We start from the raw sequence: 23,037 nt of genomic DNA, 5'->3' as shown, positions 1-23,037 counted from the left end.
CCCTCACACAGAACTTTGTATACCATGTCTTAAGCTCTGTTTGGACATGCAGTAAAAATTGGAACCTCATCTTTGCAATTTTAACACATAACACACAACAATGCCAGGAACATTTTACTCAAAAATCTAAGAGGAGCTCAAAACCACCTGAGTATAAATTCTTTTATTGTAACATTATATTAGGTTTCATATCCATTCATTCCTACAACTCTATTCAAGATGTCTTTAAGATGTCTTCTCTTCACGTCAAGACAATTTTGACACCTTTCTCTTTCACACACACACACAACAACAACAACAACAACAGAACAACTATGCAGACCCTTTCCACCAAAACAACACTGGCAAAACCCACCTTAAGTCCACAACAAGCGCAGGTCATTATAAACCCTAGTCTTTGAAAAACCAGCTCAAATGCAAAGAGACTTGGTAGGAAGCTACGTAATCACTAAAGCAGAAGTTGTTGATGTGCTTGGCCAATGATGCCTGTGTTCCTATGTAGTCATAGGACGACAGCATCGCTCGCCTTTGGAGTCACAGAAACCTAGGAGTCTTTATGTCCACTTTACAGACGCGGCTGAAGTGGGAAACGAGGATCTCCTGTGGTCATATGGATAGAGAGATGCAGGTCTTGTTTCAGGCCTCGATTTTTGACCCACACCATCCAAAGTCCACCTTCTATTAAAGCCACTGAATCACCGAGGCCAGCTGGACTGGGACTGATGGAGCATGTGATCAAACTGGACTCTCTGAACGTGGCTGACAATGAGGGCTGACTGAGAAGCCAAGGACAATGGCACTGAGTTTTGGTTCTATTGCATGGACTGGCCTTGTGGGAGCCTAGTCTGGATGTGCACCTTCCTAGACCTGGATGGAGGGGGGGAGGACCTTGGACTTCCCACAGGGCAGGAAACCGTGACTGCTCTTAGGACTGGAGGGGGAGGGGAAGAGAGAGGGGGGAGTGGGAGGAAAATGGGAGGAGGGGAGGAGGTGGAAATTTTTAATAAATAAATAAAAAGAGTAAATTCCTAAATAAATAATTAAAAAGCCACTGCATACTTCAGTCCTAAGACACAGGGAAACCAAGCTGGAGATTTCCTCCCTACCTGCCACATGAAGAGAAGGAAGCCATGCAGGCTGCTGGGGGAGAGAAGTCAGCCATAGCATTGTGAACTAGAATGACCATTCGGGCACAATGTGCCATTTACGGCAATAGTGGTATGGAAATGACAGGGGCCACCAACCACTTGCTGCGTAGAAATGATTCCTGCTCCACAGACGGGAACTCATGCCTGCTTCTATAAATCTGGTCAAGAGCCCATAACTGGGGAGGTCATAGCCCTGGTGTAGAACACTACCATTGTTTTGCTAAATGGCTGTATTATCAAACTGCTTTCTAAATATCCTTGTTTATACTCACAAATTAGTGGTATACTAAGCTTTCATTAGAGAAGTTTCCCCTGCAGCATGTAGTGGCTCATGCAGAAATGCAAAGCTGGCCAAAGTACCAAGAATAAGTGGTGGTGGGAAAGCTTGGCTCTAAATGGAATCAGTTCCTCCACATCTCAGGAAACATTATTAAAGGGGTAGGAAGAACACGTGAGACGGAGGATGGAAAGATGGGTAGCGAAAAGATACCTTCTGGACATAACATAGCTGACCTACTCATGAGCTCACAGCGGCTGTGGTTATAAACGCATGAAAACTCTATCAAATAAAAAATAGTGAAAATGTTCACAGTCTAATGTAACTCATCTTGGCAAATGGCTTACGTGGCTGACTAGCAACTAATCAACTAAATTACACTTGGTTAAATAACAGATAAATAATTTAAGAAATACCACTGGAGAAATGGAGAGACAGTTCAGTGGGTTGAACATTAGCCACAGGAGTGTGAGGACAGAGTTAAAAGTCCCAACACTTACATCAATTCGGGGCTGTTGTTGGGTCCACAGGAAACAGAAACAGAGGATCCCTGAAGCAGGTTTGTTACCTATACTGGCTCAAATGGTGGGCACCGGGTCTAAGTGAGGGACCCTACCTCAATACGTCAGGAGGAGAATAGAAGAAGATAGCCAATGTTGACCTCTACTAGCACACACGTGTCCACATACGCAACATGGATATACAAATGCACACAGACTACACACACACACACACACATACACACACATATATACACACACACATACACACACACACACACACACACACACAATGTCCCTCTGGGCATAAGGCAAATCATCCAGTTGGACTTGCTAGGTCACTCCTGGACATTATGAAAATGAACCAACCATATATAGAGTCATTAAGGATTCCAGACTCCGGGAGACTATTATGACATTAAGAAGTTACATTTGGGCCAGTGAGATGGCTCAGCAGTAAACATGTTCACTACCAAGTCTCACAACCTGACTTCAGTCTCCAGGACCCACGCAGTGGAAGAAAAAAACTGAGGCCACACGTTGTCCTCTGACCTCTACACACATGGTGGCATGCTTGCGCTCACATACAAATCCTCAATAAGTATATATGTTTAAGTTTTACTTAGCGGCAGGCTGTAACTGTTTTCGCAAGCACTGTCAATGATAATAAAATGGCAAAGCCGTAGGGCCCATATGATAAGGTTAGCCAAGGCTAGACCCTTTTTCTCTGCCACTACCCCTATTGACACCCTTTCTATGAACACATAAGAACTGTCCAAAGAATAGAAAGATTTTGCAGCAAAATATTTAACTTTCTAGTATATAAGATTTAATTCCTTAAAACTAACTTTAACCCTCAAATCCACATGAGAATTTGAACCAATAAATGACATCACATTGATCCTAGTAGGGTCAGCATAGGTACTTACAGTCCCCCTGGTCAGCGGCCCACGCAGACCAAGCTGCCACTCGGCTTCTAACGTCCACTTGAGTGACAGTCCCTGGCGGTGCAGGGGCAGGAGCTCTGGGAGGAGGGGGGATGCCGGGCTCTGCTTTGGCAATCATCCTAAGAATGAAAAACAAATTGGGCTTTTACAATCCCCATTTCTGCAACAGCAGTTCTCTCAGTTGGTGAGATTTGCCCTTCAACCCCGGGAGTCACGGTCAAGGAAATAAGGATTCCTGCTAGCCCTACTGTGTCTGCCTATAGATTCCCGAGACACAGAAATACAGAGAAATTAAAATTCCCTGGGAAACCACACTGAATTTTTCTCTGGGTCACATGAGATTTGAAAAGCCAATGGACTCATGGTTTATACATGGGGCGGCCTTGGGTCATCTCTTAAAAACCATACATCTGTTTTCACTGTCCGGGATGTCTACGCGTGTGGGAGAAGCTCTGTGGGAGACAGCGGATAGATACACGGAGAAACAGGAAGGGATACACACGGACCAACAAGCCAGTGAAAGCAAATGAATGGAGACTAAAGGTTACAGTTTGGAAAACAGAATAATTCACCTCTATTGAACATAATTTCTGTAAAGCTTCAGGAGAAAAAATGTAGACACACCATCAAATTCCCGCTCACCAATTTCTTTTAATGCTCTCACCTCAGGACCTCCGGCCGCCTCTTCTGCTTCCCGCCCTTACTGTCGCTGATCGCACTCTCGATATCCTCACTGATGAGGTTCGCCTGTGAGGAGAGATGGGTTAGATGGAAGGCCATAGGCTTGTCTGGGTTTTGATAGGAAGATAGGAACAGAAAAAAATTATTTAGATTCACAGTGTAAAGCAAATAAAAAGACTTTTTAAAAAACATATGCCTTAAAAATATGACTCTGGTTTTTAGTGGTGAATGTTATAATAAGAAAATCAAATACTCATCTTTAGGGTTAATCTAGGTCCAGATTCCACTTACAGATTCCTGCCCAAGAGCCCAATATAAAAAGGCAAATGCACAAAAGACACAGGTGAGTGTCTCTACTCTGTTAGAAAGAAAGGGGGCAGGTAAAGACGGACATGGCTGGTGTGTCCTTTTCTCCTCCCTCCTCTGGGGCAGCTGTAACTCACCAAGACAATCACCAGGCCCAACGTGGACACTCTGAGCTTAAGGTAAATCTACTCATAGGGCTTGTGTCTGTCTGCAGTGTCCCTGGAGACATACTTCCGAAGGCCTGGTTACCAGCCTTCTATTGGGAGGTGGTAGAAGAGAAGTCATTGGGACGTGCCCTTAAAGAGGATATTGTGATTGCAGGATACTTCCTGTCTCTCTCTTTTCACTTCCTGTTCTCCATGAAGTGAACAGCAATTCTACCACACACTTTCTGCTGTCATGGACTTTTCCACGGCAGGCCCAAAGGCAATGTACCAAATATCCGTGAGCCGCAGAGCCCTGAAGCCACAAGGGAAACAGACCTCTCCCCTCTATAAGGTTTCCAGCTTGCATGTTTGGTCACAGAGATGGAAAGCTCACATAGCTCTCCATCAACAGGTGGAGTCTCAGCTGTAGATTACATCCATTTGAATAACTACTTCATTTTTTTTGTTGTTGTTGTTTCACGAGCTTTCCAACAAGACCAGTGATTAGATTTTCTTGGGAACCCAAGTTAGGTTTGTAGCTAAGGGGTTAATTTTGCTTGGTTAAGGAATTTATTTGTAGCCAGTAATTATCACGGTATATGAGGTTGTTGCTCATGTATTCATCTTCTATTTTGGTGCTTGCTCGCTCTGTGTAATTATGCTTATTTTTCTCAGATATATGAGTCACATATTCTTCAGCAGTAAGCACTGATGAGTAGAAAAAAACTGGAACTGATAGGAATCTTCAAGATCATCTGGTCCATTTGAGAGAGGTGGGGACGGGGATGTGAGGGGGGGTGCGTTTGCACAGTGGTGCACATAGGGAAGTCAGAGGACAACCTCAGGTGATGTCCCTCATCTTATACCATGCTCCAGGGAACAGCCACCCAGCTATAAAGCAAGCCATGGAGTAAGAGTGAAAGAAAGACATACAGAAGCAAGAAAAAGAAAAAGTATGGAGGCAAAAGGTAGACGGGATAATTTAAGTTAAGGAAACTTGGCTAGAAACAAGCCAAGCTATGACCAGGCATTCATAAGTAAGAATAAGACTCCATGTGTGATTATTTGGGAGCTGGGTGGCGGCCCCCAAAAGAGTCAAAGAGCCCAAAGAGTAAAAGACCACCAACACCCACATGACAGATGCCAGTCCCTCTGGAACCCCAAACCTCAATAAACCCTTTCTTCTCTTATGTTGATTTTGATCAGTGTTTTATCAAGTGACAGGAGAGAAACTAAGGTGTCCCTCAACCAAAGTAATTTCTCTTTAAGAGAAACCAACTCATAAAATAACAATAACCAGTGTAGAAGATAAGTTCTAAGGCTTAATAAAGCATCATAAATTATAATCATCTGGAAATTACAGCATGTACTAAATATAAATTTGGGGGGCTCTAGCCTATTATTGGTAACTGTGTTCTAGCAAACACTAAATATAAATTTGGGGGGTTCTAGCCTATTATTGGTAATTGTGTTCTAGAAAACATTAAATATAAATTTGGGGGGCTCTAGCCTATTATTGGTAACTGTGCTCAACTATTTCTCATTTCACTTAGGGATTACAAACCCGGAGAAATTTTTCAAGTCACATAATTAAATGGCAAATTTTACATCAATACCATGGAACAATCTAACTATTTCACTGAAAGAATACGAGCTCTGAGGTTAGCAAAGAACAAAATAGACTTGTAACCTAAGTATTTACTGTCTGTCTGCCCAGCATGAGTTTTAACAATTGAATTTTAATTATATGTGCAAGGTCCTATGAGAATTTAATACATCATTTATACTTTGTAAACAAAGATAAACAACACACATCTATGTTTGACAGTTTGAGATAGGGTCTCACTCTGCGGGCCAGGCTGGCCTCTGACTTTCTGTAATCCTCCTGCCTCACCCTCCTGAGTGGTAGAATTACAGGTAGAAACTATCATACCACACCTTGTGTTTTTAAAAAAAGCAATCAGATCTCCTCTTTTGTTTACTTGAGTAGAAACTTAAGGAAGACATTTAGTTACGAGTTTTCCTTATCACAGTCTCAGAATCTTAAACCCTAGCTCCTAATAGTTGTATGACCAAGAAGGGTCATTTGGTAGCTGCAGAGCATTGTGTAAGAGGGTTGTGGGATGAACTGGGACCTGAGAGATCCCCCAGCAGTTATGAGGTCTTGCTGTTCTTGCAGAGAGTAGGAACTGGGCACCTAGCACCCATTATCAGGCAGTTAACAAAGAGTTATAATCCCAGTTCCTAGGGATCTGACACCCTCTACTAGGAACCTCTCTTGGTACCTGCACACACACGCACACATGCACGCAGTCGCGCATGCCACACACACACACAGTCGCACACGCACACACACACACGCACACAGTCGTGCATGTACACACACACACACACACACACACACACACACACACACATAACGGGAAGGTTGAATCACTGTTTTACCTTAACCTCATCACACTGGAAGAGATGAAGATCCGGCTTGTTCTGGGTTGGTTCTTTGCACACCAAGGCAAGAATGGAATCATAGCTGCATGAATGCACCATAGCTTGGCAATGCTGGATTGTGTTCAGTGGGAAATTCTCCAATTCATTCTATAAAAAAAAAAATAAGTATTTGATAGTGTCCCACTTCCACTCCTCCGTGAACCTGTCCCGACTGACATTCCTGAGGGACGAGGCAGCATGAGCTTCGCACACTTGCCTTGGATTCCAAGTCAATCAGGCTCACAGCCCGGTCGTCCACTTGCAGGACCATATCTTGAGTCCACACTTTGCCCTTGGCATCAAGCAGCTTCAGCTTTCTTATCCCGTCATCGACAGTTATCATAGCCTCTTTCCGGTCCAGCACGAAGGTGGTCAGGTGCTTATGATCAGGAAAAGAAAGAAAGAAAAGAAAAAACTTTCAGCACACAAATAAACAGTTCTCTGCACATAGTTCCCCAAAGGAAGAATTGGCCTGATGGAAGTTAATTTTCAGCGCATCAAAGGACGAGCATAGCACACCACAACGTCAGTAACTCCACAGAGGATGGAGCCGAGTGGGCCTTGCTGCACACAGATCAGGGTGTCTTGTCACGGAAGGCCTCTAAACCTGTTTCATGATGGGTCGCATGGAGGTACAATAGCATGGAATAAAAACAAGTTCTTAGCAGTAAAACCCATAAACGGCACTCTCCTTAAACTAAGAATGCCCCCTACTCAGACAGCTATTGAAAAGCAGCACAGTGGCAGCGGCGACATCCTAGACACCTACCCGCGGGCCGCTGCGGTGCTGCTTTGTAACAGCTGCCAAGTCTGCCCTCTCCTGCAACCACTTTACCAAAACAAAGTGGTTCAGATCTAATTAAGTGTGCTCGAGATAAGCAGCAAACTGAAAGCAGCAATTTTAAAAACGATGCCCTGCTTACATATTTCAGCTATAAACTGGGGTCGTTTTGATTCCGATGAAGAGCAAATATCTTCAAACCTAAAAAGAAGCTAGCACTTAATAAGAGCTAATAATGGCATTAGAGGAGACCAAATATAAAACTGAACTACTTGGTGTACCCCAGCTTAATTTCAAAGTGAAATGGAAGCCTTTCTCTTGTTTTAACTGGGCTGGTAAAGGCCAATGAGCAGCAGCTGTGATTTTAATGTATTTATTATGAAACTAGAACATAAACTTTCTCAATAGCTTGACACGTAACATCTCAGTTTTTAAAAAAATCTAAAGGAAAGATCCATATTCATCCCAGCACTCCGGAGGCAGAGACAGGCAGATCTCTGTGAGTTCAAGACCAGCCTGGTCTAGGAGAGTTCCAGGATAGGCTCCAAAGCTACAGTGAAACCCTTTCTCAAAAAACCAGAAATAGCAAACAAACAAACAGAAACAAAAACAATCTTAAAATACATTCTATTCGAATGAATCGAAACACAGTTCTGATTTTTTCCCCCTGTATTTCTGCCCCTGCAGAGGCATCCTACACATTGGCAGGAGCAGCATTTCTCACCTCCACCCGGTACTGGGACACATCTGACACGCTGCTGATGCTGTCTCGGGCATAGTTCTTCCTTTGCTCTGAAAGAGAAGTATTGAAAAGCCATGATTGAGCTACCAGTAGGTTCAAGTTCATAGCTGGAGTCACATGACACCTCTGAAGCTAGTCTCTCTCACATATGAATACAGACACTGACAAGTCACCATTGTGCCCTGTGCCTGAAAACACTCCTTATTCACAGCCAATCCCAAGGTCACGAGAAAGAATATCACCATGCGAGTGCCTTTAGACCCAAATTTAAACCATCAGAGTTAAAAAATTATAAATATCCTAGGTTTTACACATTTTTTTACTAATTATGTATATGCAGGTATGTTTGTGAGAATATATGCACATAAATGCATGAGCCCAAAGAGGACAAGAGGAAGGCATTGGATTCTTTGCAGCTGGAGTTACAGCCAGTTGTGAGCTGCTGTCCAGTGTAGGTGCTGGGAACTGAACTCTGGCCCTCCACAAGAACGATACACAAGCTTGCCAGCAAAGTCGTCCCTCCGGCCCCCACATTATAAGTGTTCAAAGAGGGGGAAAAAGGCAATTAATATCCAGGTTTTATTAATCAGGAACCTACTGTTTATGAAAAAGATTTTTAAAAAGTATTTGTCAAACTTCCTCTACGGATGCACCAAGGTCAAAATGCACCTGTGAACGCTGTTGTAGGTACTGACTGACATGAGGGAGGTGACACCGATAAACAGACACGGCAAGGACCATCTCCTTCCACACACCCAAGCGGATTCAGTTCCGAGGACTGCCATCATCACACATCAATAGAACACACAAATGAGATACTCAGAGTTACAGACAAGCAGGCAGGGAGAATGAGGCAGCTAGGTAGACAGCTGTTGCATCAAACCACTCAGCAGGCAGAAGAGACCTTTCCTTTAGAAGATGCTGCAAAACCAAACATAAACCAAGTCCAGGCATTATCCGTATTTGGTATTTGTTAGTTTCCAATCAAATACTTTCTTTGGATATTCAGGGTTGCTTTATTTCTTCTCAGGCAGAATGTTTGGGTGGAAAGCTTTGTGTTTGTCCGTACGTAAGAAAGTAGATTTAGGCAAGAATCTTAAGGGCCTGGGTCTCAGAGATTTACTACATATAAAATAGTTAAACAAGTTAAAGGTAATGTCCTTAAAGCCTGAAAACCTTTGGCAAACTTTAAGTATTTGTTCTAGGTTTTGTGATTGTGTGTGATTGTGTGTGTGCGTGTGTGTGTGTAGATAAATGTCATATATATTGTTATACATAAAATATCTATATAAATATAGATAGACACTAGATATGTATAGTTTTCCTACCAGCCAGCATTTTTAACTATAAACATGTTTCTTTTCACTCTTATATGTCTCTATACTAAAAAGGTTATAAAAATTGAAGAACAAGTAGAAAAATATAAAGTACATAGGCAGACCCAAAACATTCGAGTCCAATGTTTTAAAAACACGACAAATGAATGCTTTTCAAATACATGAAAGCCATGATCTTTCCATCCAGGTTTACCCAGGAAAACCTCCGTGTCCCTCTTATCGCCTCTCATGTTCTATTCTGGTTTTGTTTTTGCAGCATTAAAGTCACTCAATAAAAGCACACACACCACAAAGTCCAACCGCGGCTACCTTTCTTTTTCTGTTTGGAGGATGATCTGAAGAAGTACGCGCCGTCTGTTCCTACCAAAACAATGTGGTCACAAGAAAGATCCGGTTCCACCTACCATTTTCCCAAGCATTTCAAAGCACACCTCTTCCCCTGTGATTGGACCTAACATCTGTAGCAAAGAGGTCCATCATTTTTCTACTAGCTGAGGGTTGATGTGGGATATTAATACATGATCAATTGTTCGTGGGAAACCCTCTGTAACCCATGAAACGCAGCGTATGACTCATGAAGACATCCGACAGGAGCGCTTCTAGCAGGAACCACTACTTCAACATCACAGGTTCATCAGGTTCCTGCTCAACTCTCCAGCATAGCCCCGGAACACAACAGTGGTTGTCTCCTCTGATGTGACCTTCAGATAACAGAGGGAATGGCAGCGGTTGCCATGGTACCTGATGGCAAGATGATACAGTGGCTCCAGCATATTCAAACGCTTGACTGGGCCTTCCAGATAAAATGTCTGGCAAATACAAGTAAAGGGTCAAAATACTACATGGGCTTTTTATTATGAAGAAGTAAAAGTTCATCCCCCAGATCTCAGAGTATTTCAACCCCAGGAAACATAACTCACAGCAACAGAAATGATTGGTGGTGATGGCAACTGCTCCTTCCGACTGACTGCCAGAAGGAGAGCTGTCATTCCCAACATTCCTAGCTTGCTTTCTTTACCATGCTTCACAAGAAATAAGATACGTGTCACAGAAAGGTACCTTGGAAGGGCCCTAAAAGTGTACTAATGTCCTAACAATGACTTAGAAAGAAAAGAATTGTGGTGATATAATGTCAAGAGACAAAGTCCATTATTGTTGAAATAGGAGCGGCGGCGGGGCTGCGTCCCCAACACCCCGGCCGCTTGGCTAGCTCATGCCCGAAATAACAACACACAAACGGTGTTCATTTAAGAACTGCTTGGCCCCTGAACTCTAGCCCTTACAGGCTAATTCTCGCACCTGGACTAGCCCATTTCTAATGATGTGTGTAAGCACCCCAAGGTGCGCTTACCGGGAAGATTCTAGCCTACATCCATCTTCATCGCGTGTGCCTCAGAGAGCAGAGCTATCGCGTCTACCCGGGAGAGCTGAGCATGGCGTCTCTGCTCCAGCAGAGCTGTCGGGTCTCTCTGGGAGCAGAGCAGAGTCTGACCTCACTTCCTCTTCCGCCCAGAATTCTATTCTGTTTACTCCTCCCATCTATGTTCCAAGCCATGAGGCCAAGCAGCTGGTTTATTATAACTTAACCAATGAAATCAACAGATTGATATATGACACTCCCACATCACATTATTAACATTTTAACAGGCGATTTTGAAAGGACACACCTGAAAGTCAACTGTAGTGTCTCTTTGGATGAGAAGCCCATACACTGATACGTTCAGTGGTAATAGCACTCTGGATCCTAAGGTGGAAACTTTCCAAGCCTCAGAACGAATGAAGGCACGGGAAATCACCACTTTCTCTAACAGTGGTTCTCGTCCTCAGCTGCCTATGACCAAGGGCTTTTCAAAAAACACCTGTGAGCCCACCCTAAAGACTCCCATGTACTGGTCTAGGGTTCATCAGGCCACTGGTATCTACAAAGGTCCCAGAGAAACAGTGATGTGGCACCTGGGATGCAAACCTCACTCCAGAACCCATAAGAATGCCAGCTCGTTGGCTGTGTACTCCTCAAGGGATGCTACTGCTGTTCATGTTGGGATGTAAATAACAGTCGAATGGCACATCAAATAATAACTGAACAACTCTGGATGTGCAGTCTGGAGTTTCTCAACTACCCACACAAAAGCCATACAAAAGTATGTCTCTCCATTTCCCATCTCCCTTTCTTTCCCTTTCTGCTTTCTTTGTCCCCCTCCCTCCCCATGCCCCACTTTCTCTATCTCAAAATAATTTATACCTGAAGGGACTTTAGCCAGCCCCAGTGGGCACATATGGCCCTGGCAGGTCCTCTGCCTTGCTAAAAACCATTAGATTATCTTTCTAAAGCTAGCCCTCAAAGTCTTATTTGGCCACTTCCTCCTCCTGAGGCAGACCACCAAGGTCCAGCTATCACAATACTGAAAACCAGCAACCAAAAGCCCCCTTTAGGCTGCCCTAATTAACATGCCCAATTACAATTAAACACCTCATCCTAACACAGAGTTTCCCCTTTTCTGTTTATAAACTGCTATTTGTCCATGGGTCAAGACTGTCTCTTTATCCAGAGGCAGTCTGTTCAACCCTCCCCCCAGCAAATATCCCATCCCCCTCTCCCTTGTCTGCAATCTCCCGTTTTTGTCCCTTATCCCTGCCCTTTGTCCCTCTGGGGCAAACACATCTCCTCTGTGCTCAGAACTTGGTCTTGAGGTGTGTTGTGCTGATATTGGTCCCCTTTAAAACCTACGTACAATTTTATTTTCTCTGAGTAACACTAGTTTTGCTAAACTTTTTTTTTTTTGCTATTAGCTTTAATCCTGTAGAACAGAACACACAAGCACATTCAGACAGATTAGATTCAATAACCAATGAGAAAATTCTTTGCAGATCACTTTAGCACTGAGCTGATATGCTCTTACACAAACTGATAGCCATCTTGAGGCCAGATATATTATACTGCAAGTTCATTCAACTGTTTAGTTCGTACAATTGCACCTACTCAGGTAAGCAGGCAATGGTGAAGCTTGTTTTTTTTTTTTTTTTAATCTACTTTGCTCATTTAAAAGTGCTAATATTCAGACACACAGCTAAGATGAAAGAACGTTTACTTTTTCTTTAAAAAGGCATTGCTCAGAAAGTAATGACCTGAACCTTTCAACAAAAAGACAAAGAACAGTTATAGAGAACGCTTTGACCTAAATTAAACATGGGACTGCGGCTCATACTGCCATAGTCTTAACAAAAACAAGACAACCAATAACACCTCTAAACAGCTTCAGGAAGTCCCTGAAACCGACCAGATTCACTAGGCCCCTCCCTGTCAGAGTAAGCAAGAAAAGCTGAAATTCTCTCACGGGAGCAAAGCGGAGCTTCACAGACAACAAGCCAAGTAGCAAGAGAGGCAGTGAGACCAGACCAGCTGGTGGGAAAAGGCAGAAAGCAATTGAGCTGCCTGGAAGAGGTTTAAACCAATGGGGCCCCTGGAAAGGCCACTCCTCAACCTGTTAAGCCGCCTGCAGCTGTGCGGTGTGTTCCAGGTTCCCAGCTTTGTGAGCTGTCACCAGTGCTGGGGTAATGCAGCTGTCTTTGAGTCATTTCTGCTCCTGGAAGTAACCTCTCACCCATATTCCTGTGGGGAATCCTAATACAACTCATGGCTCACCAAACGGGACTTCAGCTGTCTGTCAAGAGTTCCTTATCTGGTGTCAGTAGACATCTCATATAGGTAGCTATGTGTGTTCCATCTCCCCATGTGTGCCTCCTGCCTGCAGAGGCTAGAAGAGGGCAACGGAACACTTGGAACAGGAATTATGAAGGGTTCTCAGCCACCTGTGGGTCCTGGGAATTAAACCAGGTCCTCTGCCAGATCTACAAGCGCTCTTAACCACTGAGCATTCTTTCCAGACCCAGGACATCTAATTTATTCATACTACTTAAACTTTTGATGCACCAGGTTCGGTCATAGCATACATAACCCAAGACCAATTCCACCTTTCTTTCCTAACTGAAAGTTGCCAAGGGCTGCTTGCTATTTTGAAATAATATTCACATCATTATTACGGCTTAAAAACTTCCACGTGCATAAAAAGGGAGGGGGGCAAAAGTGACCGTCAGAGGACGACTTGCAGGAGCCCATTTTCTCCAGTCTCTATGTGGATCCGCGGGAATAAACTCAGATCTTCAGTCATGGCGGCGGCAGCACATACTCGCTAAGCTGTCTCTCTGTCCCTCAAATTAGTTAGTATTCTTCTTAACACGGTAGTGTTCACTTTTCTCCTCATCCTATGTCTGAACGCATTACTTTATACTTTCCAGTTAACACCAAGCTCTCAGCAGCTCATTAATTCTTTATATCCATTCTACAAGTAGTTATTGAGCATGAACGATACATTAGCCACTGCGCTGATCAATAAGCACAGGCAACCCTGCAGTGAACAGGACAAATGGAGGCCACCGTCACGGGCTGACTGCATACACGAGATTCACATTGCTTCCTACAGTATCCACCTATATAGTTTATACTGTCTTATATATGAATATATTGTGGCATATATTTATTAATATATTTAATTAGTGTTTATTTAATATACTTAATTAGTATTTTATTAGCCTTTCATTACAACAGTTTTCTATATATGGATACACATACAGTTTTCCCAGGAACATTTGTTAAGAGAGTCTGTCTTAACCACAGTGTATATTTTGGACATTTCTGTTGAGTCTCAGATGACTGTAGCTGTGTGCGATTAATTTATGGTTTCTTTACTCTAAGCCATTGGGTCACATGTCTGCTTTTGTTACTATGGATCTATAGTATAATTTGATTTCAAGAATTCCATTATCTCTAGCTTGTTCTGCTTCTCAGGACTGCTTCGGATACTTGGAGTCTTTGATGCTTCCATATGAATCTTAGGGTTCGCTTTTCCTTGTCCTTGAAGGGTGACACTGCAGTGTTGATGGGCAGTCACCACCTTCTCTCACACGTGTGGACATCATACCTTCTCTAGTACATGTGGACCCCTCGCCTTCTTCTCTCGCACATACAGACAGATACCTCGCCTCCTTCCTCTTGCATGGCTACCCTTTCCTGAGATGAAACCAACATGGCCATGGTTTATGATCTTTTTGCTGTGTTGCTAAATTCTACTTTGCAAGTATTTTATTGAGAAATTTTGCATCTATGTTCAATAAGGTAATTGACTTATAGTTTTCATTGTTGTTATTTCGTCTCCAATTTTATTATCAGAATGACAATGGCTTCATAAAAATAATTTGATGGTGTTCCTTCCCTTTCTGCTTGGAGGGGCAGTGTGGAGAGCCTTGGTGGTAATTCTTCTTGTAAGGTCTAACAGAATTCAAAAGTGAATCCATATGCTCCTGGGCTCTTCTGTGCTTAAAGACTTTGAAAGCTTTAAAAAGCGACTTCTCTCTCTCTCTCTCTCTCTCTCTCTCTCTCTCTCTCTCTCTCTCTCTCTGTGTGTGTGTGTGTGTCTGTGTAAGTCATTCAATTGCTCATATCCTCTTGGTTCTACTTGGTTACGTGGTCACATGTATTTGAAAATAGTTCCTGCTAGAATATCTCACCATAACTCACACTGGCTATGATCATCTGTCATTGATGTTTGCAATGACTCAAGAGGCATGGAAACAGAGATAATGACAATTATGAAGCATACCAATGGATTTACATAGTCCATAATATAATGTCCATAATAATAAATGCCAGTCTAGAAATGGAAGGTTGAAGGGATTGCTTTATCCTTACAAACTCCACTTCATTTATTCAGTTTCTTCAAGCCAATCTCTATATTACAAGACGCTTACAGCCAGGAATCAGACTTTACTGGTCCTGGTTTGAGCACATGTTAATCACCAAATAAGTATGTGCTGAATACATCCTCTAAAGATGACCACAAGTGACTAAGCTGTGATAAGAATGTCTCAATGTGGTTTCTATCCGTAGACAAATGCTATTCTCAACTAATCCGAGAAACCTCTCTTTCCGATGCACAGACTCACAGCTGCTTAAGGTGCTGGGAACAAGGACGGGTGCAAGTATGAGAGCAAAGGCTCAGCCTGAAACAATCATACCACATCCTCTAAGGCTCGGGGAACAGCGTGGGCAAGGGAAAGGAACAAACGTGAGGTCTGAACAATAGGGAAAAGGGCTGGGAAGTGCAATCTTCTGTGAGAAATGCAACCCTGGTGATGGCAAACTGAGAGTAACTGCTAATGTTTATACTGAATTGGCAGGAGAACAGGCCTGTCTACAATCAGGCATGGGTGGAGGAGGGGCCTCAGGGGCCTCAGCCCTCACTGCTCAACTGTTAGCTACTGGTAAATCTGGGGAGAGAGGAGCCATTGTCTTCCCCTGCATTCCACTTGTGATCCCACCAGGCTCCAGTGGACAGTTCTAGCGTAGTGGTCACCTACATGGCCTGGTTAAAGTAAATGGGTCACAAAACAACCACAGACAGGAACCTGGGAGAGGGACATGTAGGGAGTAGGGCGGATGTAAACAATATGGGAGAGAGATAAGAGAGGGTGTGGGAGAGTAGTCAGAATGCATTATAAAACATGAAGGAACAAAGAAAGAAGAATGGATGTCTCGACAGGACACAAACAAAGTTGAAAACAGCATTAGCGGCATTATCATAGCCATCAGGAAACACTTTTATATATAGTATTAAATCCATTTTATGAATGCATGATTTGAGTTGTTAAAAACAAATCGTAAAACTTTAGGATTGGTAAGTCTTAACCATCAAGGTCATAAGCCTAGACAATGTATAATAATTCCCAAACTTAGAAAATGCCACTGTTTCTATAACACAGAGTAACTATGATAATAAGCATAATAATAGGAAATATTTACAGGGCTCTCTGCTCCTACACTACTTTGGAAACAGTTTACTATATATCATTTAGCTATTGTTACAGTGTTAGCGGAAAAGGTGAGGAAAATGAGGCACACGCAGGTGAAGTCATTCGCTCGAGGCCACACAGCTCCGGTGTGGAAGAAATGTATTTGGACGTAGGAATTCTTGCCGGCATCTCGGCTGTTAATTACATTTCTAGCTTATTTGCTAAACAATAATAAAGCTCACACAAATCCTCTATAAACGATAAACTTCCAGTGCCTTCCAATGTGATGTGTCTCAAGAGTACTCAGCTTCTTCTTAGTACCTTGTAGTGAACAGTAGAGAGGACTGGGGATGCAGCTCAGTGGACGGAGTGCTTCCCTCGCTTGCACAAAGCCCCAGCTTCAGTCCCTGGCACTACAGAAGTGGACATGGTGACACATGACTGCAAATGGTGGGACTCAGGAGGGTCAATAGTTCAAGGTTAATCTTGGCCACTTAGTGAGGTCAAAGCCACCTGGGACACATTTTGTAACATGGAGGGCTGGCTTGCTTATTGGGGGTTTCTGTCTCGTTTGGTACCCCACAACTGTTTAGCCGTAAAGAAAATCACACGTAAGTCTCCATAAATTATAAGCTGATTGGTCCATTAGCTCTAGCCTCTCATTAATTAACACTCACATCTTGATAATCTATATTTTTCTGATCTATATTTTAGCAATGTGGCTCAGTACCTTTTTTTTAGTGGGGCAGATCACATTCTGCTGCTTCAGTGGTTTGGGCAGGAGAGAGAGGAATCAACTTCCTTCTTCCCAGAATTCTCCTGTTCTCATTACATCATTTCTACTTCCAGTCTGGTTTGCCAGCATCTATTTCCTACCTTGCCAATCAGCATTTATTTATAACATGATTGACAGAATACAGACAATTCTCCCACACCAACATTTGACTCTGTCTCAAAACTAAAATTATGCACCTATAAAACAAACTAAAGAGGTTAACAGAAGTCCCAGAAGGACTGAGGAGAACACCTTATTAGTTTGTGATCTAGAGAGAAATTCTATCAAGGCAACTAGTCATATTGACTGACTACCACAAATGTTTAATAGGTCTAAGCGGAACAGTGCATCATCTATGGGCGCACAATCGTCAGCTGGATTGGCCACAGAGGTCGGCATACATTTTACAAATAATAAATGAGAAACCCCTCCTGAGGTCTCAGCACCACGCAGCAGACTTCTTTAAACCATTGACCACACTGCAGACAAAGTTTCAGGTTGTAGGAAAGAAAAGAGTTTATAGCCTAGGCTTTGTAAAGATTCTAAAGTAGCATTATCTAGCTAGCTCTGTCATTTCAAACATGACAGCATGTTCTGAGCTTAAAAATATGGATCTCTAAGCAGTTAGACACAGAAGCAGCCTGTCACATAGACATACATACCATAAAGGGCCTTTGCATTTGATTTTGAACTGTGCTCTCTGTCCATCTGGGAAAAGGGTGGTGAAGATCCGTAGCCACTGTAATAATAATAAAAGAAAAATGTTCATTGTCTTGGGTTAAAGTTCACCGTGGGTAATAAAAAAATCAGAAACAAAGAGTTTAAAATGTTGATGTACCATAGGCACAAACTGTTTTTTTTTTTTTAAAAAAAAACAAGCTGAGTTTACACTAATTGAGTAAGCCAATGGGAACAAGTTCCTGCTCAGGCAAGTCACGAATAAACAGAAATATAAATCAGGTAATGCCAATGGTGACCACAATGCCCGTCTCAGCCCATTCTCAATACCAAGTCCAAACTACAGCAAAGAGAACCAGGGCTGGAAACCACCTTATTAGAATACAAACCTCTGCTATTCAACCACAGAGGAGAAAGGAATACTGGAGAAGATGTAGATGGAAACCTCTTACGTCCTATTTAATGATTAAATGTGTTTTCCTACATACAGTAAATATAACCTGCCCTAAAGAATGTGGAGTGGAACACAGGTCATGATGGCAGACATGAGAAAGTTTTATTATGCATGCCATAGAAGGTAACAGCCCCTCAATTCGGTCCTGTGGTTTCAATTGGTAGCAGGAGACTTGAGGAATGGCTCTGTCTGGATTTTGCTTTATGTTCTTGTATACAATGGCAAATACCTCTAGAGTGTGGACTAAATGGTAATGAACATTCCTCGGCTCTGTTTTACAAATAACAACAGAATGTTCCAGAGATAACCGAAGCTGCTGTATGATGCACATTTGATGACAAAAGGCAGTAAGACATAAAATTCCAGTCTCAAATGTCTTTTGACTCCTTGACAGTATCCCTGAGGTTTGTGTTTACTTAGCCTTTTTAACAATAGCTTTTAATAATAACACAGATTAGTAACCAAAAAAAAGACTGCTTCTGAATGAATTAGGAATGGATTGCATAAAGAAATATAAATAAGATTTTCATTTAAAATATGTTTAAAAGTAGGTAGGCATGGTAACACATGACTGAAACACTATCTCTTGAAAGGCCAACCTTGTAAGATAAAGGCTAGATCAGACTACACAGAAAGTTCTAGGCTAGTCTGTGTTTCAGAGTAAGAACATCTCCTAAAATAAGCAAACACCACATCAAACCCCTGCCCAAATTATACATGAACTCTTCAACTTACTTCATCTGAGAAGGGTAGACTCCATAACCACCGGGAGGGTTAGACATATGACCATTCATGCCGGCTCTCACGCCTCGGTTCTAAAAATAGAAAGGCACACAGGTCAAAGGTAAGAAAGAAGTCAGGACATCTCGGTTTACTGCCAGACCGATACTAGAAAGGCAAACAGTAAGGTCTCCACCTTCAAGCGCGCAGGCTCAGAGGAAGGCATGGGCACGTAAATGAGGACCCAGCTGGGTTTTATGACTAATAAAAAAGCTAACTTAGTGAGTTAAAGAAAAACCTGTAACAGAATTTTTAGTCATCTAAGTGAACGGCATAATTCCATATTCTGCCCATTCCAGTCAGCTCTGTAAGGTGTCATTCTCTTACTGCATCATAAAAGTAGTATAGACTCGATTGATGAAATTGTATAGAACACAGAAAAGTACCCAGAGGAAAACCAGACCCTTTAAAGATAACCACAGAGAGCTCTGGCTTAGGATGTGTGAGGCCCTGGGTTCAACCCCTAGCACCAAAACGACACCAGATTCAATCCAAAGTAGCCATGCAGTAGCCTGCAGGTCACCTGTCTGCCTCCTGGCACAGGCCAAGCTCCCTCCTTTTCCTCTCCCTTCCTTCCCTGCACATTTAACAGCGCCTCGTTTGTGATTCTCACACACTTGGATTCATCTCTTGCTTAAGACACGTTCCCTTACACACCCCTTTTACTTCTCATGAGAAAATAACTGCCCAAATCAATCCCTAGTATTAAACTCCAGAAACCATTTTAAGTGCATTTTTAAATGGAACAAATTCCCCTCAAATGAGTGGGAGAGAAGACTCAGCAGGTCAAAACGCTGTCGCACACATTCGAGGACCAGAGTTCTATGCCCATAACCCGTGATGGAAGGAGTTGACTCCAGAGAGCTGACCTCTGACCTCCACACAATGCTGACACATGCACACCATAGGTAATAAAAATAATATGATTTTTTTAAAACAAGATAAATGAGTGAAAACAAGTCAAATCCTTGTGTTATCAGTACAATGGCCATTTCTTTCTTCTCTAGAAAGATGAAAATGTTGGTATGCTAATCAATATCTTCCCACTACTGGATCCACAGTCCTCCCTGGCTTCTCTGCCCCTCACCCACCCTGAATCCTGTTTTGTTTTTCTACCCTGTCCTTTCATTGACATTGCTAATTCCAGCCAACCTTCAGGTAGGGGACACACATCCCCCAGCTTTACCAAAAACCAAGGGCCCAGGTGGGAGATGCAGGCAGCCACTGAGTGCTGAGTTGGTGACAGGTGCTAAGACAGACCCTAGGACTCCTCTGGAGAACAAATTAGATGTGGCCTCAGCCACACATCTGGTGATAAAAGCAGACAAACTCTTACTGAAAAAAGATAGAATTATAAAATGTAGTTGCCACCGTGAAGAAAATCCAGGGTTATCATAGGTTTATATAAGAAGGGAACAATTCAGATAAAAAACGATATTAAAGAGATCATACTCAAGACCTGGCAATTTCCAGCTCATTCTTCCTCATTCTTTCATCTCAGTTCAGTCAATCACAATGCCCTTGGGGAGCTCTTATTGACTCTCCTGAATAAATAGAACCACATTATCAGATACTCCCCACACTACAAACAAACCTTCAAAGTTGGGACAACAGCTGTAGCTTCTCATTTGTTAGTTAATCCCTGACTTCCCCACACTGCTGGTTCTCAGAGGGCAAGGACTTTTGTTTGAGACTGCTGTTGTTCAAACACTCAAGAGGGCACTAGGCATTCAATAGGTGTCCATTAGACAGTTGTTCAAATTGAGGAGGAAGACAAGCCTGAGTCCCTCTTTCCAAGGAACATATGGTCTTAGACAATGTTAATTTTGTACAGAATGACGTAAGTAATTAGGTCCCAGTTCAGCAGGCTCCGCTTAAAATCCTGCAGAGTTTCCTGGGAGAAAAAGTCACACACTTTTTGGAAGGGCCCAACTTGTACTTAAGCAAAGGTTAGAATTTATAGATCCCCCAACACTCACGTGAATTCCAGCTCCCTGATAATGTTTTCCTATTTGCCTACTGCTTGAAGACACGCGTCTAGATAAAGGAGCAGAGAAAGTTAGCTAAGTGTCACCTCAAAGCACACCAAAGGGTCACACTGACTCACAAGCTGAATTTCTCTGAGGAAGTGAGCTACACAGCAGACCCTGTGATCTGCATTTTTCCAATAGGCAGCAAATCACAGTGGCCCTCCCCTCCTGGGAGGGGGTGGATTTAACATATGAAGGTGGGGGACAGCCTTGACCACCAGAGGCTGACAACTGGCATTTCGGTGACTCTAAATGAGCAAGGGGAAGACGCGCAAGTAGGAAAGCACCACACTTGGGTCATTTATTCTGACTTCACTCTCTTGTGAGACCCTTGGGCACTGCAAAGCTAATAAAACCTTAGGGTTTTCTCTTGCTCTTCATCTTGTGTGTTAATTTGGTTCCAAGATCCGGGCAAAGAGTTCATTCAGAACTAAAGAGCCCAGGGGACACAGAGGCAGCTGACGCCATATAGTCCTTGCACAGCAAGCATGGGGACCTGAGTGAGCCCAGGTGAGACAGCAGGACAAGAGACATTGTCTACCATGCCAGTGCTAGAGAGCTGAAATAACCGGATCCCTTTGGCTTGACGCTACCTCAGAAGAACAAGGTAGACAGGACTTGAGGATGGCATTTGAGCTAGGCTTCCACACGCAGAAATGTAAATGCCCATGGGTGTACACGAATGTATGTGAACACACATGTACACACGCAGACACAATATTCACATCTATGCTAGGTGCGCACGGCTCTTATAAAATTATACTTACATTGCGTGGCTGTTTCTGCTTCTATTGTTTGTTTTTCCCTTTCAGGCTTTGACTTTGACTCACTCCTTGGTACATTCGTAAGCTAATCAGGGAGAAGCTTACTGATTTTCACACTAGGAATATCCACACCCACCCTATCGGTGATTCAGCAGTTTACAAAAGTGCTCAGCATCTCCCAGTTTTGTTCTCAGAAGTGTCCAGGATACAACTAGAGCACTGGGCCGTTGCGTTCAGAGGTTGGGACTAACCCTTCAGATCTAGAATGAAGGGGTTGGGATTCAGGCATTTGCCACTGAGGACTGGAATCCTAACATATAGTCTCCCCTACTGTTTGGCTCAGGCAAGTCAATGAAGCCTGCCTCGGCTCTGGGCCCTGTCACAAACAGAGGCGATTCTTCTTTTCGTAGTTCATGTGGCTGGTATAAACATCAAATGAGGCAGACACAAGTTGATTCAGAAGTTTTCTTTAAAAGGGAGAGAGAGAGAGAAAGGAAGAAGAAATAGTCTTTCACAGCAGCCTGCTTCATTCAGAATATAAATTAAACCCTTGGGCCTCGTGCTGATTTTGATCTGGTTTGCATTTCAAAACCTCAGCAGCTGGTTTTAATGAAAAGTGGTAGCCTGGGCAGCCCCTCTCCTGCATTTGCTTCTTCCTAGGAGCCTCATAAATGCGTGGTTTGTGCTCTGGGTTAAAAGAGCGATCTGTCAGAATCGGGGAGCATTAGGAAAGAGAAGAGAAAACGTCAATTTGCTAAATTGAATTTCAAATATAGAACGTCGTCCCACTGGGCTACTGTAGTTCCACTTGTCACTGTGGTCAGGTGGTGTCCCACATGGGGGCTTCAGATGTCTAAACACAGCCATCACAGAACACTCCTCCAAAAGGAAGCTGTGTTGTTGGGTTTTTCCATTAGGCATTTAAAGATACGCTCAATTTAATGCCTTGTGGTGGCACCTGGACAGAAGAGAAAAGTCAGCTCTGACCAAGAAAACAGGCTGTTTTTATTTTACAGTCTTTATCACTTTATGGACTTACAGATGCAGCTAATTGTAGATTTCCTTCTACTGAGGAGCATTAAAAACCCATCACAATAGCTGCCAAAGGTCGGATCTGATAGTCACTTCAATCTCCCCATGAAACACTTTTCTCAAGTCCTAGTTATTCCAACTTTCCTTGTTTTCAAAGCAAAATTAAGATCTTTTGGTGATTGTAAAGATAGGAATAACAAATGCAAGACACAGCACACCAAAGAAGCCCAAGACTACAATATTTAGTCAATGAAAATCCACTCCAAGAAGAAAGAAATGGGGTTACTGCCAGACTAAACCAACAAGTTAAATCCATAGAAGAAAGT

General features: G+C 42.9%; 1 protein-coding gene and 1 long non-coding RNA gene across 6 annotated transcripts in view; both read right to left on the bottom strand.

Moving 5' to 3' along the window:
* The window catches only part of Eps8 (EGFR pathway substrate 8, signaling adaptor), a 180,711-nt gene that overhangs the window by 48,957 nt on the left and 108,717 nt on the right, over positions 1 to 23,037 (bottom strand). For all 5 annotated transcript variants that reach the window (XM_050135196.1, XM_050135194.1, XM_050135195.1 and 2 more), the window contains 7 exons: positions 18,841 to 18,920; positions 17,636 to 17,712; positions 7,998 to 8,065; positions 6,710 to 6,871; positions 6,451 to 6,600; positions 3,537 to 3,619; positions 2,855 to 2,991 (listed from right to left, as the gene is read on the bottom strand). In XM_050135196.1, coding sequence (XP_049991153.1) covers positions 2,855 to 2,991; positions 3,537 to 3,619; positions 6,451 to 6,600; positions 6,710 to 6,871; positions 7,998 to 8,065; positions 17,636 to 17,712; positions 18,841 to 18,899 — 736 coding nt within the window. In that variant the 5' untranslated portion in view covers positions 18,900 to 18,920. The remainder of the gene's footprint in view (positions 1 to 2,854; positions 2,992 to 3,536; positions 3,620 to 6,450; positions 6,601 to 6,709; positions 6,872 to 7,997; positions 8,066 to 17,635; positions 17,713 to 18,840; positions 18,921 to 23,037) is intronic.
* LOC126497291 (uncharacterized) overlaps positions 1 to 23,037 on the bottom strand; it is a 421,870-nt gene that overhangs the window by 312,730 nt on the left and 86,103 nt on the right. The window lies entirely within an intron of this gene.

The sequence above is a fragment of the Alexandromys fortis genome, unplaced genomic scaffold (genome assembly GCF_014885135.2).
Source record: "Alexandromys fortis isolate MF-2015 unplaced genomic scaffold, M_Fortis_MF-2015_v1.1 scaffold_21, whole genome shotgun sequence".
Taxonomy (NCBI): domain Eukaryota; kingdom Metazoa; phylum Chordata; class Mammalia; order Rodentia; family Cricetidae; genus Alexandromys; species Alexandromys fortis.
This window is presented reverse-complemented; position numbering and strand designations above follow the sequence as displayed.